The sequence below is a fragment of the Culex pipiens genome, chromosome 2 (genome assembly GCF_016801865.2).
Source record: "Culex pipiens pallens isolate TS chromosome 2, TS_CPP_V2, whole genome shotgun sequence".
NCBI classification, from domain to species: Eukaryota; Metazoa; Arthropoda; class Insecta; order Diptera; family Culicidae; genus Culex; species Culex pipiens.
Window position 1 is genome coordinate 201,509,158 of NC_068938.1, and position 18,990 is coordinate 201,528,147.

Genomic DNA, 18,990 nt, shown 5'->3' on the forward strand with positions numbered 1-18,990 from the left:
ATTCACCGTTCAAAACAAAAAAAAATATTTAAAAATGTTACTTTTCGATAATAGTGTTGAAAAGTACAACTTTTCAGCACCCATTTCAGTGCTGAAAAGTAGAACTTTTCAGCACTGGTATTGAAAGGTATTAATTTTCCTTTCTGTTATTTTTGGTAGGGAAAAGTAGGCCGTTTCGTTTCTCCAGAAGGACAGGAAAAGTTGACAGTTTTACAGCGGAATTGCAAAATAGTAGTTTATGCAACAAGTTGCAAAAAGAGGATTTTTTCAGCACGAGTCGTACATTTATCCAACGAGGTTCACCGAGTTGGATAAATACGAAGAGTGCTGAAAAAATCAAGTTTTGCATCGAGTTCCATACAACATTTTTTGCAATTCCAAAAAACACACACTGAGTGAAATTTTATGTCAAATTTTCAGGTTGAAAAGTGTTACTTTTCGAAACAAGTGCTGAAAAGTTCAACTTTTCAGCACCCATTTGAGTGCTGAAAAGTAGAACTTTTCAGCATTTATTTTGAAAAGTGTTGCTATTCGATTCTGTTATTTTTGGTACAGAAAAGTAGGCTATTTCGTCGTTCAAGAATGACAGGAAAAGAAAGTAGTTTCGCGACGGAATTGCAAAAAAGTTACTTTTAAGTGTTTCTCTTTGTTATACACGGCGTGTTTTCTGGGCAATTTTAAGGAGAAAAAATAGTCATCGCTACTTTCAAATGTGTCCTATAGGAAATTTTCTCAGCTTTCCAATGCTTCTAAGAGCGAAATGTTTCATCGAGAAATTTCTGAGATATCTTTATTTAAAGTTTTTTGATTTAAAATGCTCCATTATTTATTGTAAACTTTTTAATAACAGTTTAGGAAACTTGTCAAATGATGTGTTTGATGTGTCATTTACTCATCAAAGTGTGCAAAATAAGACAAGAATTTACTTTGTATAAGGTTGCAAATCGCTAAACATTTTAAAAATTAAGTGTTAACCGTTTTTTGAATATGCGGGATTTATTCAGAAATCAAAATCAGAAATCCGTATTAAAATATATGTTTACAAGAATTAATAGATTATTACATGATTTTTGTGTACTAATTTCAGCCATCTGCTCTGATTTAGCTTGGAGTTAGCTGATACAACCGATATTTTTGCAGGTTTGAGATTGTTAATGGTAATTAGATTTTTTGAAATATATATCATATTTGTTTTTTTTTTGTATGAAATCATCTACTTGATCAGCAATGTTATAGAAGTCTCATCTGTTTAAAAATACGTTTTACAAATATCTTGAGTTTTGTTCAAATAGGTGAAGGTGTTTTCAACATTCTCGGTTGAAGCACACGAATTATATATCTACTTTCAAATGCATTTTTAACAGTAAAACATGAAATAAATATATGTACATGTAATACATAATACGGTTTTCTAATTTTAATTTCTGAATAAATCCCGCATATTCAAAAACTCGGTAAAAACTTCATTTTTAAAATGTTTAGCGCTTTGCCACCTTATTCAAAGTAGTTTCTTGTCTTATTTTGAAAATTTTGATGAGTAAATGACACATAAACCACATCCATTGACAAGTTTCCTAAACTGTTATTTAAAAGTTTTCAATAAGTGATGGAGGATTTTAAATCAAAAAACTTAGAATAAAGATATCTCAGAAATTTTTCGATGAAACATTTCGTTCTTAGAAGCATTGGAAACCTGAGAAAATTTCCTATAAGACACATTTGAAAGTAGCGATGACCATTTTTTCCGGATTAGGTTGTTCTAGAAAACATGCCGTGTGATCAAACGTTCGTGTCTGTCACGGATGACCTTGAAAGGCGATGATCAACGACGACCAACTTTTTCTAAACTTTTTTTTCGTAAAAACGCGATAGTTCTGCCATTGTCAGTCGTTCGGGCGTCGAGAATCGATCGTCCATGATTTTTAGCAGATTTTTTGCAACGCTCGAATTACGATCTTTAGTCATAGCCAAAAGCAAATACTATACCAATCTTTAGTAAGAAAGGCAAAATTTTGAAAATAATCGCATTACCGGTCAAAGTGCCTCAAACAGGAAATTTAAAAAAAGCGTATTTTTACGGCAAAAAAAAACATTCAAGATTTTATAATTATTTAAGATTTAAAGGTGGAGCACCAGCTCCTGTCAATTCCAATCAAACTCTGGAATCAGCCCCAGAATGCCCACCAAAACGTAATTTTACTACACCCTACATTATTGGAATGTTTGAATAGAACTGGTAAAATATTTCTATACAAGTTATCATATCAATAAATTATCTCAAAATTGCATCGGAGCTCCAAACGAATCTGAAATCCATTTTCTCTTATGATAAGGTTGCACGGTAAAATTCCTGCATACAACAAGAAACCTTAAATTCGAAACAATTTAATACGACAACGACCTTTCCGATCCGAAAATCGATAACATTGTCGGATTTCCATATTACAACCACAGGAGGAAGAAAAAAAAATCATCATCCCAACCACATGCGAACGCACCACCATTGAAGGGTGTGTCCTTCCACCCCTTCAATTCAACCTCCGCGCGCGAGAGAGTGAGAAGAGCAATTCATCTCTCCCTCCCCTTCTCCGGTGGAAAAAGGCGTTGCCATACGAACCAGCAGCCAGCCAGCCACGCATCCTTCAATTGTGTCTGCTCTCATTTTTAATCGATAATGGCGATTCACGTGGTTGCCACGCGCGCGCGTTTCCGTAAAAGGATATCTCTCTGCTGCGGTTCCGGCTGCCGGAGAGAAGTCCTGCAAGTGTCCTCTGCCATTGAGCGCACACACACACACCATTTTTCCACTTTATTCTGCATTCCATTGTGTGAGGATCTGGGGCGAGGATATCGAGTTTCGTGTGGTTTTGTAGGATTTTTTCGAAGATATTAAAGATGTGAGGTTTTAAAAACGTATTCCTTCTGTATTTTCAGGGACGGCGAAGAATACGGCAGGTTAAGTGACCACGATTCGGGCAACGCGTCTACGCTGGATTCCGGCATAGAGGAGACACTTTCTGAGGTACAGTTACATCAAGAGCTAGTTGATTATGCAAACAAATAGTGGTGATTTTTTGAAGCAAATATTTTTCTTTTTAATTTAATAACATTTTATTTATAGTGCATATCCCTTTTATCGCAAAAAAAAATCTAAGATTTAACATAACGATGATGTCTCTGATAATAATTTATATTCAAGAATGGCCTCAAATTACGATGAAACTTTTATACTCTTGCAAAGTGTTACAATAACTACCGTCTGATGTATAACAAAGCTAACTCATTTAATTTTGAGAAAGTTGCTTTTTATTGCACAAAATTTTGCACATCTCGGCACAAAGATTTTTTTTCTAATATTTGTTCTGCAAACTGTTTGCCACAATCTCACTGTAGAAAATGTCTTTAATAAAGCCGTGGGGTAAGTAAACGCACTATAAAATTCAAAAATAATGTTGAAAATCACATAGGCTTCACTAGTTATTAAGTAAAATAAATACAATATATGTTTTAAGCCTTTGTTTCCGGGTAATATTTTGACAAATTGCAAGAAAACTTAGCAATTTGGCTCAACAGAACTGAATTTTAGTGATTCTCCTAAAAAAAATAAAATGGTAAAATTTGAGTATAATTATTGTTATGAAACCTTTCTAAGAAACCAAGCGCCTCCATTGGATTTTTGTTTCTCACAAAATTCAATCAATGAGATATTTTTAGCTCAATTAGTTTATTTTTTTTTGTGTAATCACTTAACGGAAACTAATACCTTTAACTAAGCTGAAAAAAATAAATATATGATGAAATTGATGTCAGTAAATGCTTCAGTTTTTTTTCAAGGTACGATTCGATGCCTCTGTGCTCTCTTGTACTAAGCTTGCTTCCAAGCACAAGAGAGCACAGAGGTATCGAATTGTTAAAATTGTGCCTATGGGCTGATGCGGCCAATAGTTATCAGTTCCCCAAAAATAATTTCGATGTGCAGGACTATAATTTTTTTTTTAATATGTGAAAATTTTCATCCATGAGTATAGCCTAGAATTCAAAAGTGTGAATTTATTAATTCTGGAGTTTTTTTTAAAGGTCCAATAAACCAAATTTTCAATTTTTGCTTTTTGGATGTTTTTTAATACCCCTGACTAAAAGCGGTTTCAAAAACACCCAAAAAGCAAAAATTGGAAATTTGGTTTATTGGACCTTTAAAAAAAAAACTCCAGAACTGGTGTTAAAATCAGTTCTACACCCAAAGTTAAAGAACGAGGGGATAGTCCTCACGAAAAGAAACGTGAGGAAAGTGCTATTTTGCGAGAGTGTTCATTCGTTCATTGTAACTGTTCATCCTATTGAGTGGTTGGAGTGGCTTATATGGACAAATGATCGCCGCTTAGTCACCGAACCATGGTGGCCCATACGGCAAAGGCACGGTTCAATATGCCGAAGGTCTTGGATTCGAGTCTTGGTATCGGTATTTTTTTGATAAATGAACTTTTTTTGAAGATGAACCCATGAGTAAAGTACTCTCAGTAATTTCGGCATTTATCCTCTCCGTCCGCACACAGTACCATTTTACTACCGAATCGTGCTCTTTATCCTCTCGTATGCCGATGCCCAGTTCTGGGTGTAAACATTTCATACATTTTGCTAAATGTATTTGTCATTTGCTGACATTTCAATTTCATTTAAGAGTAAATCGATAAGTTATCACAAATCGACTTTTCTTTGTATTTTTTTTTGTTTTAATGAAACTTTATCTTATTTCCAAAACAAGTATTTTTAAAATTTGCGGGCTGTTCATTCAAAATGAATATGTGGTCATTCGTAAATCTGTATCTTGGGAAATTGGACTTTTGTGGAAAAAAGAGGTAGAAGGAAAAGAAGGGACAGCAGTAACAGCAGCTTAATAAATAGATAGGATAAACGTATTTATTTTTGGAAATGTGCACGCTCTTTGCCGTGCTCTGAATTTTGAATCAACCAAATTTTTGTAAATAAATTTCCCCAGGTAATTTTTAAACGCTTATGAAAGCAAAGCAATTGAAATTTGTTAAGTCTTTGATAATGCCTGAAATAAATCAAAAAATGAAAATGAGAGAAACAAATTCAATAAAAAATACAGTCAATTGAGTCAAATTTAAATTTCATGAAAATTTAAAATTGTGTTTTTCCATTTTTATTATGTATAAATTTGTGTACTATATTTGTTATACTAGTTTCAACGGATCAATCTAAAATATCATTACAATGTGCAAAAAATGGCTTCAACATTTGTCCCAACCCAAGCATGGGTAAATAACAAGGGAAATGTGTAATAACACTTTCTCTCATATCAATACCATTTTTTTTTTTGTATTCCTGGACCCTTTAAAAATTGTCTTAAGGATTATGCAAGAGCAAAATTTGGTATCATACCAATTTAAGGTCCCTGTTATTTGCCCAAGTAATACCAAAATTCGGTATTCCCGTGTTATTAACCCCTGCTCGGGCATTCATTACATTTTGTTATGAATCGCCCCAGATGCTGATATCCTCAGGAAAAATGATAAATTATTTTAAATTATAAACATAATTTTACGTGAATATTACACCCAATAATTTAAAAACATATGAAAGTTTATATACAAATTTCAAACCGAGGCAAAATAAGAATATTCCCGACATTCGGAAATTTCCCGTATTGGAAATATTCCGGGAAATAATTTTAAATTTAGTGGCTGTATACCACCAACCATTTGTTCAATCAACTAATTCTAAAAAAATTATAGGAAATTTTTCTCAGCATACGATTTTTGACATTTTTCTTATAAAATGTTCTTCAATTAAAATTTAAAAAAAAATCGAAAATTTTAAACGAAAAGAGCCTGTGGAAAGAACAAGAACAAAGTTAGATCAAAATAAAAAAGCAGAAAATTTTAAATTTCAAAGCAATTGCGAAATTTTAGAGAATTACTCATTACAGAAATCATTGGGCAATTTTTCAAATTAGTATTGAATCTGCAAAATAAAACATTCGCTCCCTATATCTATAATGATTAAATGAGCAAACTCCCTCTTTACAGACCACACCAACATCCCCCGAGGGCTCCACCAACGGTAGCGACGCGGAAAACGATGCGCCGGATTATGCGGCGACGGAAGCAGCGCGTCCCTTCAAATGCTCCGAGTGTGGCAAGAGCTACACCCGCAAGCTGTATCTGATGCGACACTACGTCCAGCACACCCGCGAGCGCCCCTACCAATGCGACGGCTGTGACAAAGCGTTCGCGTACGCCAGCTCGTTGTCCTCGCACCGGAAGCTGCATCTGGCCAGCGGCGAACATCGGTGTGAAATTTGCAGCAAAAGCTTCGTCAGTGAGGCGCTCGTTGAGGCTCATAAAACGGCGGCTCATTACGGGGAACGGCCGTACAAGTGCAAACTGTGCAAGAAGAGTTTTGTCCTGCTGCACGCGTACAACTCCCACAAGCGGTGGCACGCCCAGTTTAATCCGTTCCGGTGTGGAGTGTGCGACAAACAGTTTACCAAGAAAATCAGCCTCAAGTGTCATCTGAGGGTTCACACGGGCGAGAAACCGTACAGTTGTGAAGTATGCCACAAGAGCTTCACCCTCTCGTCCACACTTTCTTCGCACAAACGTCTTCACGGCAGCAAGCCCACCCTCCAGTGTGACACCTGCGGCAAAATCTTCACCCAAATATCGGCCCTCTCAACCCACAAATATCTGCACACGGAGTCAAGACCGTACAGCTGTGACCTGTGCGGCAAGCGCTTCATCCGTCTCCACGCCATGAAGATCCACATCCGGACGCACTCGAACGAGCGACCCCATCGTTGCGAGCTCTGCCCGAAGACCTTCACCGAGAAGCACGTGCTGGTGCGGCACCTCAAGACCCACAGCAACGAACGGCCTCACGCCTGCGACAGCTGCGGCAAAGCCTTCAAGGAGAAGTACGACCTGCTCCGGCACGTCCTCATTCACACCGGTCGGCGCCCGTACGAGTGCGAGCTGTGCCCGAAAACTTTCGTCCAGTCGAACGCACTGGCCAAGCACCGGCGGAAGCACGAGCGGGAGCAGCAGCTCAAGACGATGCAGGCCAGGGCGGTGGAGGGTGGAGTTGGTGCAACGGAAGTCTAAGACGAGAGGTGCTAGGAACAGGTGTGAGTGTTGAGTTACATGCAGAGAGTTGATTTCAGTGAAAATAGTGCCAGGTGGTTTGAGAAAATAAAGCACGTGATAAGGATAAGGTTTAGGTTCTGAGGAATTGCATTGGACTTGTTTGGCAGAAAAGAGCTTTTTGAGTTGGAAGGAGGAGGTTTATGTACGATGTGATATAAATCATATTGTGTAAAAATATAGCTTTGTTGTGAATCAACGTGAAATTGTTTTCTTTTAATATTTAGACCCATATCCCTCAAACGAACGTACCATTAGAAGACAAAGAAAAGTAGAAAACTTACGAAAACAGGTTTTTAAATCAATTTAATTTAATTCAATTTCAAACTACATATCCTGAGCACCACTTTTTTGTTGAGCAACTCTCTACGAAATCGGCCGATTTCGACCATTTTTATTTTTTTGTATTTTTTGATTTGACTCAAACTTTGTGGGGGCCTTCCCTATGACCAAATATGCTATTTTGTGTCATTGGTTCACCCATACAAGTCTCCATGAGCAGTTCTCTAGGATTTCGGTCATTCGATTTTTTTTGTATTTTTTAATCCGACTGAAACTTTTTTGGTGCCTTCGGTATGCCCAAAGAAGCCATTTTGCATCATTAGTTTGTCCATATAATTTTCCATACAAATTCGGCAGCTGTCCATACAAAAACTAACTTAGTCCACCTATGTGGTTGGTGCCTTCCTCACTCTTTTCCAACAATGGGTGATATGTAATATGATGGGTTTGGACACAAATTTGATCCAAAAAAACCCACATATCACTCAAGGGCTCATAAGTGGCATTATAAGTGGTCAGAACTCGAGACAGGGTTGCCAGATCTTCAATGTTGTAGATTTGTTGGAAAGGTCTTTCAATTACCTAACCAACGATGGGTCGGATGATGGATCCGGACATCGTTTACATACATTTAAGTGAGATCCGGCTTCAAAAAAGTACATAAATATCACTTAAGTGGTCAGAACTCGAGACAGGGTTGCCAGATCTTCAATGTTGTAGATTCGTTGGAAAGGTCTTTCAATTACCTAACCAACGATGGGTCGGATGATGGATCTGGACATCGTTTACATACATTTAAGTGAGATCCGGCTTCAAAAAAATACATAAATATCACTTAAGTGGTTATAACTCGAGACAGGGTTGCCAGATCTTCAATGTTGTAGATTCGTAGGTCTTTCAATTACCTAACCAACGATGGGTCGGATGATGGATCCGGACATCGTTTACATACATTTAAGTGAGATCCGGCTTCAAAAAAGTACATAAATATCACTTAAGTGGTCAGAACTCGAGACAGGGTTGCCAGATCTTCAATGTTGTAGATTCGTTGGAAAGGTCTTTCAATTACCTAACCAACGATGGGTCGGATGATGGATCTGGACATCGTTTACATACATTTAAGTGAGATCCGGCTTCAAAAAAATACATAAATATCACTTAAGTGGTTATAACTCGAGACAGGGTTGCCAGATCTTCAATGTTGTAGATTCGTAGGTCTTTCAATTACCTAACCAACGATGGGTCGGATGATGGATCCGGACATCGTTTACATACATTTAAGTGAGATCCGGCTTCAAAAAAGTACATAAATATCACTTAAGTGGTCAGAACTCGAGACAGGGTTGCCAGATCTTCAATGTTGTAGATTCGTTGGAAAGGTCTTTCAATTACCTAACCAACGATGGATCGGATGATGGATCCGGACATTGTTTACATACATTTAAATGAGATACGGCTACAAAAAAAGTACATAAATATCACTTAAGTGGTTATAACTCGAGACAGGGTTGCCAGATCTTCAATGTTGTAGATTCGTTGAAAAGGTCTTTCAATTACCTAACCAACGATGTGTCGGATGATGGATCAGGACATTGTTTACATACATTTAAATGAGATCCGGCTACAAAAAAGTACATAAATATCACTTAAGTGGTTATAACTCGAGACAGGGTTGCCAGATCTTTAAAGTTGTAGATTCGTTGGAAAGGTCTTTCAATTACCTAACCAACGATGGGTCGGATGATGGATCCGGACATCGTTTACATACATTTAAGTGAGATCCGGCTTCAAAAAAATACATAAATATCACTTAAGTGGTTATAACTCGAGACAGGGTTGCCAGATCTTTAAAGTTGTAGATTCGTTGGAAAGGTCTTTCAATTACCTAACCAACGATGGGTCGGATGATGGATCTGGACATCGTTTACATACATTTAAGTGAGATCCGGCTTCAAAAAAATACATAAATATCACTTAAGTGGTTATAACTCGAGACAGGGTTGCCAGATCTTCAATGTTGTAGATTCGTAGGTCTTTCAATTACCTAACCAACGATGGGTCGGATGATGGATCCGGACATCGTTTACATACATTTAAGTGAGATCCGGCTTCAAAAAAGTACATAAATATCACTTAAGTGGTCAGAACTCGAGACAGGGTTGCCAGATCTTCAATGTTGTAGATTCGTTGGAAAGGTCTTTCAATTACCTAACCAACGATGGATCGGATGATGGATCCGGACATTGTTTACATACATTTAAATGAGATACGGCTACAAAAAAAGTACATAAATATCACTTAAGTGGTTATAACTCGAGACAGGGTTGCCAGATCTTCAATGTTGTAGATTCGTTGAAAAGGTCTTTCAATTACCTAACCAACGATGTGTCGGATGATGGATCAGGACATTGTTTACATACATTTAAATGAGATCCGGCTACAAAAAAGTACATAAATATCACTTAAGTGGTTATAACTCGAGACAGGGTTGCCAGATCTTTAAAGTTGTAGATTCGTTGGAAAGGTCTTTCAATTACCTAACCAACGATGGGTCGGATGATGGATCCGGACATCGTTTACATACATTTAAGTGAGATCCGGCTTCAAAAAAATACATAAATATCACTTAAGTGGTTATAACTCGAGACAGGGTTGCCAGATCTTCAATGTTGTAGATTCGTAGGTCTTTCAATTACCTAACCAACGATGGGTCGGATGATGGATCCGGACATCGTTTACATACATTTAAGTGAGATCCGGCTTCAAAAAAGTACATAAATATCACTTAAGTGGTCAGAACTCGAGACAGGGTTGCCAGATCTTCAATGTTGTAGATTCGTTGGAAAGGTCTTTCAATTACCTAACCAGCTATGTGTCGGATGATGGATCCGGACATTGTTTACATACATTTAAATGAGATCCGGCTACAAAAAAAGTACATAAATATCACTTAAGTGGTTATAACTCGAGACAGGGTTGCCAGATCTTTAAAGTTGTAGATTCGTTGGAAAGGTCTTTCAATTACCTAACCAACGATGAGTCGGATGATGGATCCGGACATCGTTTACATACATTTAAGTGAGATCCGGCTTCAAAAAAGTACATAAATATCACTTAAGTGGTCAGAACTCGAGACAGGGTTGCCAGATCTTCAATGTTGTAGATTCGTTGGAAAGGTCTTTCAATTACCTAAATAACGGTGTATAATATGATGATGTTTGGTTCAGTTTACTGCCATTTATTCATCTTCCGAAATTTTGCGAAAACACATTTTTATACATAACTTTTGAACTACTTATCGAAACTTCAAACAATTCAATAGCACCGTATGGGACCCTAAACCAAGTCGAATGCGGCTGGTTTGGTCAAAATCGGTTCAGCCAGTGCTGAGAAAACTGCGTGACATTATTGGTCACATACACACACACATACACACACACATACCCACACACATACACACACACATACACACACACATACACACACACATACACACACACATACACACACACATACACACAGACATTTGTTCAGTTTTCGATTCTGAGTCGATATGTATACATCAAGGTGGGTTTTCCAGCTTTTAATAAAAAGTTCAATTTTAGAGCAGGATTATAGCCTTACCTCAGTGAGGAAGGCAAAATGATGTATGAAAATTCAAAAATCTGTATCTTTTGAAGGAATTTTTTGATCGATTTGGTGTCTTCGGCAAAGTTGTAGGTATGGATACGGACTACACTAGAAAAAAATAATACACGGTAAAAAAAATTTGGTGATTTTTTTATTTAACTTTTTGTCACTAAAACTTGATTTACAAAAAAACTCTATTTTTATTTTTTTTTTATTTTTTTATATGTTTTAGAGGACATAAAATGCCAACTTTTCAGAAATTTCCAGGTTGTGCAAAAAATCATTGACCGAGTTATGAATTTTTTAATCAATACTGATTTTTTCAAAAAATCGAAATTTTGGTCGTAAAATTTTTCAACTTCATTTTTCGATGTAAAATCAAATTTGCAATCAAAAAGTACTTTAGTGAAATTTTGATAAAGTGCACCGTTTTCAAGTTATAGCCATATTTAAGTGACTTTTTTGAAAATAGTCGCAGTTTTTCATTTTTTTAAATTAGTGCACATGTTTGCCCAGTTTTGAAAAAAATATTTTTGAAAAGCTGAGAAAATTCTCTATATTTTGCTTATTCGGACTTTGTTGATACGACCTTTAGTTGCTGAGATATTGCAATGCAAAGGTTTAAAAACAGGAAAATTGATGATTTCTAAGTCTCACCCAAACAACCCACCATTTTCTATCGTCAATATCTTAGCAACTAATGGTCCGATTTTCAATGTTAATATATGAAACATTTGTGAAATTTTCCGATCTTTTCGAAAAAAATATTTTCAAAATTTTCAAATCAAGACTAACATTTCAAAAAGGCCAAACATTCAATATTACGCCCTTTTAAAATGTTAGTCTTGATTTGAAAATTTTGAAAATATTTTTTTCGAAAAGATCGGAAAATTTCACAATTGTTTCATATATTAACATTGAAAATCGGACCATTAGTTGCTGAGATATTGACGATAGAAAATGGTGGGTTGTTTGGGTGAAACTTAGAAAACATCAATTTTCCTGTTTTTAAACCTTTGCATTGCAATATCTCAGCAACTAAAGGTCGTATCAACAAAGTCCGAATAAGCAAAATATAGAGAATTTTCTCACCTTTTCAAAAATATTTTTTTCAAAACTGGGCAAACATGTGCACTAATTTTAAAAAATAAAAAACTGCGACTATTTTCAGAAAAGTCACTTAAATATGGCTATAACTTGAAAACGGTGCACTTTATCAAAATTTCAGTAAAGTACTTTTTGATTGCAAATTTGATTTTACATCGAAAAATGAAGTTGAAAAATTTTACGACCAAAATTTCGATTTTTTGAAAAAATCAGTATTGATTAAAAAATTCATAACTCGGTCAATGATTTTTTGCACAACCTAGAAATTTCTGAAAAGTTGGCATTTTATGTCCTCTAAAACATATAAAAAAATAAAAAAAAATTAAAAATAGTGTTTTTTTGTAAATCAAGTTTTAGTGATAAAAAGTTAAATAAAAAAATCACCAAATTTTTTTTACCGTGTATTATTTTTTTCCAGTGTAGTCCGTATCCATACCTACAACTTTGCCGAAGACACCAAATCGATCAAAAAATTCCTTCAAAAGATACAGATTTTTGAATTTTCATACATCATTTTTGTATGGACAGCTGCCAAATTTGTATGGAAAATTATATGGACAAACTAATGATGCAAAATGGCTTCTTTGGGCATACCGAAGGCACCAAAAAAGTTTCAGTCGGATTAAAAAATACAAAAATTAAAATTGAAGAAAAAAGACCGATTTCGTAGAGAATTGCTCCCATACAATTTTGGCAGCTGTCCATACAAAAATGGTATGTAAATATTCAAACAGCTGTAACTTTTGAGTGAATTTTCTGATCAATTTGGTGTCTTCGGCAAAGTTGTAGGTATTGTTGAGGACTATTGAGAAAAAAATAGGTACACGGAAAAAAAAATTAAGGATTTTTTTATCAAATTTTTTTTCACTAAAACTCAATTTCCCAAAATACGTATTTTTTGATTTTCGAGATTTTTTGATATGTTTTAGAGTACAAAAATCCGCAACTTTTGAGCCATAGAGAAACATGGTCAAAAAATCTGCCGCCGAGTTATGAATTTTTGAAAAAATAGTGATTTTTGGAAAAAATCGAAGTTTCATGCAAAAACAAGTTTGACATTATTTTTTAATGCAAAATTGAATTTACAATCGAAAAGTACTCTACATATTTTTGATAAAGGGCTCCGTTTTCTAGATATAGCCACCGAAAGTTTGATTTTAGCGAAATATTTGCAGTTTTTCAATTTTTAAAAATAGTGACCATGAGTGACCATTTCTAAAAATATATTTTTTGAAAAGTTCAGAAAATTTGCTATAAAATTGTCTAAGAGACATTGAAGATTGGACCTTTGGTTGCTCTGGTCTCTTCGAAAAAAATATTTTGAAAATTTTAAAATCAAGACTAACATTTTAAAAGGGCCAAACATTGAACATTACGCCCGGCTTGGTTTGGTGTGTTGTTTGTACTTATGGCATGGAGGCCGGGATGGAAGGTTTCTTTGCAACCCTACATTTATTCAACCTGCATAGGTTTGTACAGCGTTTCCACGTCAAGCCAGTATGATCCAGATTTAAGTGTTTCGATCGGCCGCCATCTTGGGTGGTTGAGATTAATATCGCGCACAAACTGCACTCAGCAAAACAGATATTTTTTTATTCATGTTTTTTAACATTAATAGAGGATTTGCAGCAAAGCTAAAATACACATGTCGCCACCTATGAACAAATAGCGTAAACCTATGATTTTTCGAAAAAATGTGTTTTTACCTTCATAATCAACAGTTTTATGAAACTTATGCCGGATTCAGATGAGAAAAAATATTTCCAACAATTTGGTGTATAACTTTCCACTATTTGTTTGATTTTTCTACGAGAAAACTGTAAATTTAGAAAAAGAATAGTAATTTGGAAGTCTGTCAAAAATCAATAAAAAATGTTGAATATACGTTAACACATCTGTTATCAACTATATAACTGTTTATTTCATTGATATATACGAGGAAACTCATTTTTTCGTGTTCCAAAACATGTTTTTTCAAGAAAAAGTTCACAAATTTTTGCGCGCCCAAAAATTGATGTTCTTTATTTTAAAGCAAAAAATGTTTCTCGTCTTTTGCAACCAGTTTCATTAAGATTGATGCAGGGAACCATGAGAGATAAGCGATTTTGTTCTTCAATCCAGCAGAAAGGAATTCGATTTTTGGCAAGTAACCTCATTTTGGCGCCACCTACATTTGAAACGCAGGCGCGCTGCAAAACCTCAATTGATTGAAGAACAAAATCGCTTATTTCTCATGATTTCCTTTATCGATCTTAATAAAACTGGTTGCAAAAGACCGTGGTGCCGTAATTGACAGCTTGGGATGGCTGCGGTTGAGCTGTCTGTGGTGAGATACATATAGATGTCGCCACCCTGGTTCCGATTTAGCTCTAATTTGGCATGGAAATTCCTTGGCCAATAAATAAAGCCAGTTTTTTTTTTGCGCTTTGGCGTTCATATCCCAAATATGGTAGTCCCAAAAATTGCGTTCTTTTTACCATTTTTGCAAAAACCACATTTTCAATAAAAAAAAAACAGGCGGAATCAATGTTTGCTTGCGACGGTTTGATAGAAAGGTGTTTAGTTCGACTTTTAATGGAACAACGTCACAATTCAAATTCCCAGACGCTTCGAAACCCGGACACCTCATCTTGTTTTATCAATTATTTGAATATGAGTTCACATAATGAATTCCAAACTGTGTTATTTGATGAATTCTAACAACAACTTTCATTTAAAGTTTGTTTGAACGATTAAGTTAATGTCAAATCAATTAAAATAAAATAAATTTATAAGTTTATCAAGAATGTGAAATATATCACTGAAATATTTCATAGGCGTCCGAAGCACCGGGAAGGCGAAGCAGAAATACATGGTTTTATTTTCTTAAATTTTAGCAAATTTATATATAAAATATCAATTGTTTTGATGTTAACAGCTTATTTGAGACCTAAAGAATGCCTTTCACTAACATTTCAGTCCTAATTTGTGCGATTCATAAGCAAAATCGAGTGTCCAGAATTCGAAGCAAAAGTTGACGGATTTCGAATCAACTTTTATCAGTGTCCGGAACTCGAAGCACAACAAGTCATTAATTTAATCATTTAATTTAATCATTTCATTTAATCTTAACATTCTGATGAAAAATACTTAGAAAAGGCATATTTTGCATGCATTCTGTTGAAACTGGCTGTTTGTACTACATCCTGATGATATTTCTACATTTCCAACTTATTGCATGATTTTTTGCCAGCTATAACAAAAATGATATGCTACTAAGTGTCCGGATTACAAATCATGACATTGAGCAGTTCTCTAGGATTTCGGTCATTCGATTTTTTTTGTATTTTTTAATCCGACTGAAACTTTTTTGGTGCCTTCGGTATGCCCAAAGAAGCCATTTTGCATCATTAGTTTGTCCATATAATTTTCCATACAAATTCGGCAGCTGTCCATACAAAAATGATGTATGAAAATTCAAAAATCTGTATCTTTTGAAGGAATTTTTTGATCGATTTGGTGTCTTCGGCAAAGTTGTAGGTATGGATACGGACTACACTGGAAAAAAATAATACACGGTAAAAAAAATTTGGTGATTTTTTTATTTAACTTTTTATCACTAAAACTTGATTTACAAAAAAACACTATTTTTAATTTTTTTTATTTTTTGATATGTTTTAGAAGGCATAAAATGCCAACTTTTCAGAAATTTCCAGGTTGTGCAAAAAATCACTGACCGAGTTATGAATTTTTTAATCAATACTGATTTTTTCAAAAAATCGAAATTTTGGTCGTAAAAATTTTTCAACTTCGTTTTTCGATGTAAAATCAAATTTGCAATCAAAAAGTACTTTACTGAAATTTTGATAAAGTGCACCGTTTTCAAGTTATAGCCATATTTAAGTGACTTTTTTGAAAATAGTCGCAGTTTTTCATTTTTTTAAATTAGTGCACATGTTTGCCCAGTTTTGAAAAAAATATTTTTGAAGAGCTGAGAAAATTCTCTATATTTTGCTTATTTGGACTTTGTTGATACGACCTTTAGTTGCTGAGATATTGCAATGCAAAGGTTTAAAAACAGGAAAATTGATGTTTTCTAAGTTTCACCCAAACAACCCACCATTTTCTATCGTCAATATCTCAGCAACTAATGGTCCGATTTTCAATGTTAATATATGAAACATTTGTGAAATTTTCCGATCTCTTCGAAAAAAATATTTTTGGAATTTTCAAATCAAGACTAACATTTCACAAAGGCCAAACATTCAATATTACGCCCTTTTAAAATGTTTGTCTTGATTTGAAAATTCCAAAAATATTTTTTTCGAAAAGATCGGAAAATTTCACAATTGTTTCATATATTAACATTGAAAATCGGACCATTAGTTGCTGAGATATTGACGATAGAAAATGGTGGGTTGTTTGGGTGAAACTTAGAAAACATCAATTTTCCTGTTTTTAAACCTTTGCATTGCAATATCTCAGCAACTAAAGGTCGTATCAACATAGTCCGAATAAGCAAAATATAGAGAATTTTCTCAGCTTTTCAAAAATATTTTTTTCAAAACTGGGCAAACATGTGCACTAATTTAAAAAAATGAAAAACTGCGACTATTTTCAAAAAAGTCACTTAAATATGGCTATAACTTGAAAACGGTGCACTTTATCAAAATTTTAGTAAAGTACTTTTTGATTGCAAATTTGATTTTACATCGAAAAATGAAGTTGAAAAATTTTTACGACCAAAATTTCGATTTTTTGAAAAAATCAGTATTGATTAAAAAATTCATAACTCGGTCAGTGATTTTTTGCACAACCTGGAAATTTCTGAAAAGTTGGCATTTTATGTCTTCTAAAACATATCAAAAAATAAAAAAAATTAAAAATAGTGTTTTTTTGTAAATCAAGTTTTAGTGATAAAAAGTTAAATAAAAAAATCACCAAATTTTTTTTTACCGTGTATTATTTTTTCCAGTGTAGTCCGTATCCATACCTACAACTTTGCCGAAGACACCAAATCGATCAAAAAATTCCTTCAAAAGATACAGATTTTTGAATTTTCATACATCATTTTTGTATGGACAGCTGCCGAATTTGTATGGAAAATTATATGGACAAACTAATGATGCAAAATGGCTTCTTTGGGCATACCGAAGGCACCAAAAAAGTTTCAGCCGGATTAAAAAATACAAAAATTAAAATTGAAGAAAAAAGACCGATTTCGTAGAGAATTGCTCATTATAAAACATAGCTGAATACAATTACAGATGCAAACTTACGTCATAATCCATAAGGGGCCATCCATAAATCACGTGGAAACATTTCATGAGCATTTTCGATATTTTCCTAAAAACACTATTTTAAAAAAAAACATAATTTGGCCCAAAATAAAACCTTCGTCATACTGTATATCTCGAAAGTTCTGTCTACGTGTAATTTTTTTCTGAATAGACCTAATCAGAACCTAAAACATTGCCGAAGACATCAAATCGATCAGAAAATTCCGCTAAAAGATACAGATTTTCGAAGGTTTGCATAGCACTTTTATTTGAACAGCCCACAAGTTTGTATATAGATTTGTGTAAAGAAACTAATTGTGCAAAATGGCTTATCTGGGCATAAGGAATCGATGGATAACGTTTCATACAAATAAAAAAAAATTAAAATCAGGAATTTTAGCGAAATTTTCTTTTTAAAACTATGAATTATCGTTTTTGGTGATCATTATTTAGCTGTTTGCTAATCCGAAATATATCGAAAACCTTTTTATGTATCTGCGCATTGATTTAATGTCTTTATTAAAGTTGTATGTATTGGATAGGCCCGTGGTTAAGCCTCATTTTTTTCACAGTTTCAATTTTTTTTCTATTTTTATGTCAAAAATATGGACAACAAGTTAGTTATGAAGTTATAAATTTTTGAAGAAATTGTGAAGAAATCTAAAAAAACGATTTTCAAGCGGAACGTTTTTTTTGCAGCAATTTGTGATGTGAATCTGAATTTACAAACAAAAAGTACTTAATTTTTGTTTGAAAAAGTGACAGTTTTCGTATGAAGCCTGATCTACAATGGCAAATTGCAGAATGTTGCGTCTGCCACTTTTGCCCCTATTTACTTTGTCACTTCGATGGTCGATACTTGACTGACATCTGGATCAACTTGATAATTACTGTCTCCAGAGTTTGCGTAAGTTTGATTGAAGAATTGAATCGAATCTTCAATTTTGTTTTTTTTAAGTCCTGCGATGCAACAACTCAAATATAAAGAAACTTGTTTGCAATGCAAAAAAATATCAATAAATTTGTTTTTGGGAGTTTAAATTTCAAAAATAAAAATGAATTTCAAAAATATTGCTCTGCTCTGTGTTGACTAATTTTATGTGAATTATTTGATGTAAAATAAATATTCTACTGAAAAAACCTTCTGCACGTGTCAACGAAATGTGAGATTACTTATGTTAGTTACCACGACAGTCGGAATAGAACTAAGTATTCTGTCTCGTTTTTCCTAAAATCGTCGCTTTTATGCTATCTTGGACACGTCATATCATGTATATGTAGATGTTTGGTTAGATAGCATACACGCGACAAAATAACGTATTTGACCAGGCAGTATACAGCTATTTTCTACACATACTCTAACGCCAAGTTAAAACATAAAGCTTCGGGTAGTAAAATGAGGATTAAGACCATTGCAATACGCTTACAAAAATGTCCTGAAGTAATGGGCCGTTTTGGGCAGATCCCTCTCCATCCTTTCGATAAATGACAAACTTCTACCCGGTTGTCCCTTTTCAAAAACCGCCAGGTAAATCCTGGAATTTCCAGCT

The 18,990-nt window shown here is 34.5% G+C and overlaps 1 protein-coding gene across 1 annotated transcript in view; it reads left to right on the plus strand.

Moving 5' to 3' along the window:
* The window catches only part of LOC120420348 (zinc finger protein 835-like), a 32,917-nt gene extending 25,552 nt beyond the window's left edge, over nt 1-7,365 (plus strand). The window contains 2 exon segments of the mRNA XM_039583343.1: nt 2,935-3,022; nt 6,051-7,365. Of these exon segments, the coding sequence (XP_039439277.1) occupies nt 2,935-3,022; nt 6,051-7,124 (1,162 nt within the window). The 3' untranslated portion in view covers nt 7,125-7,365.
* The last annotated feature ends 11,625 nt before the right edge of the window (nt 7,366-18,990 follow it).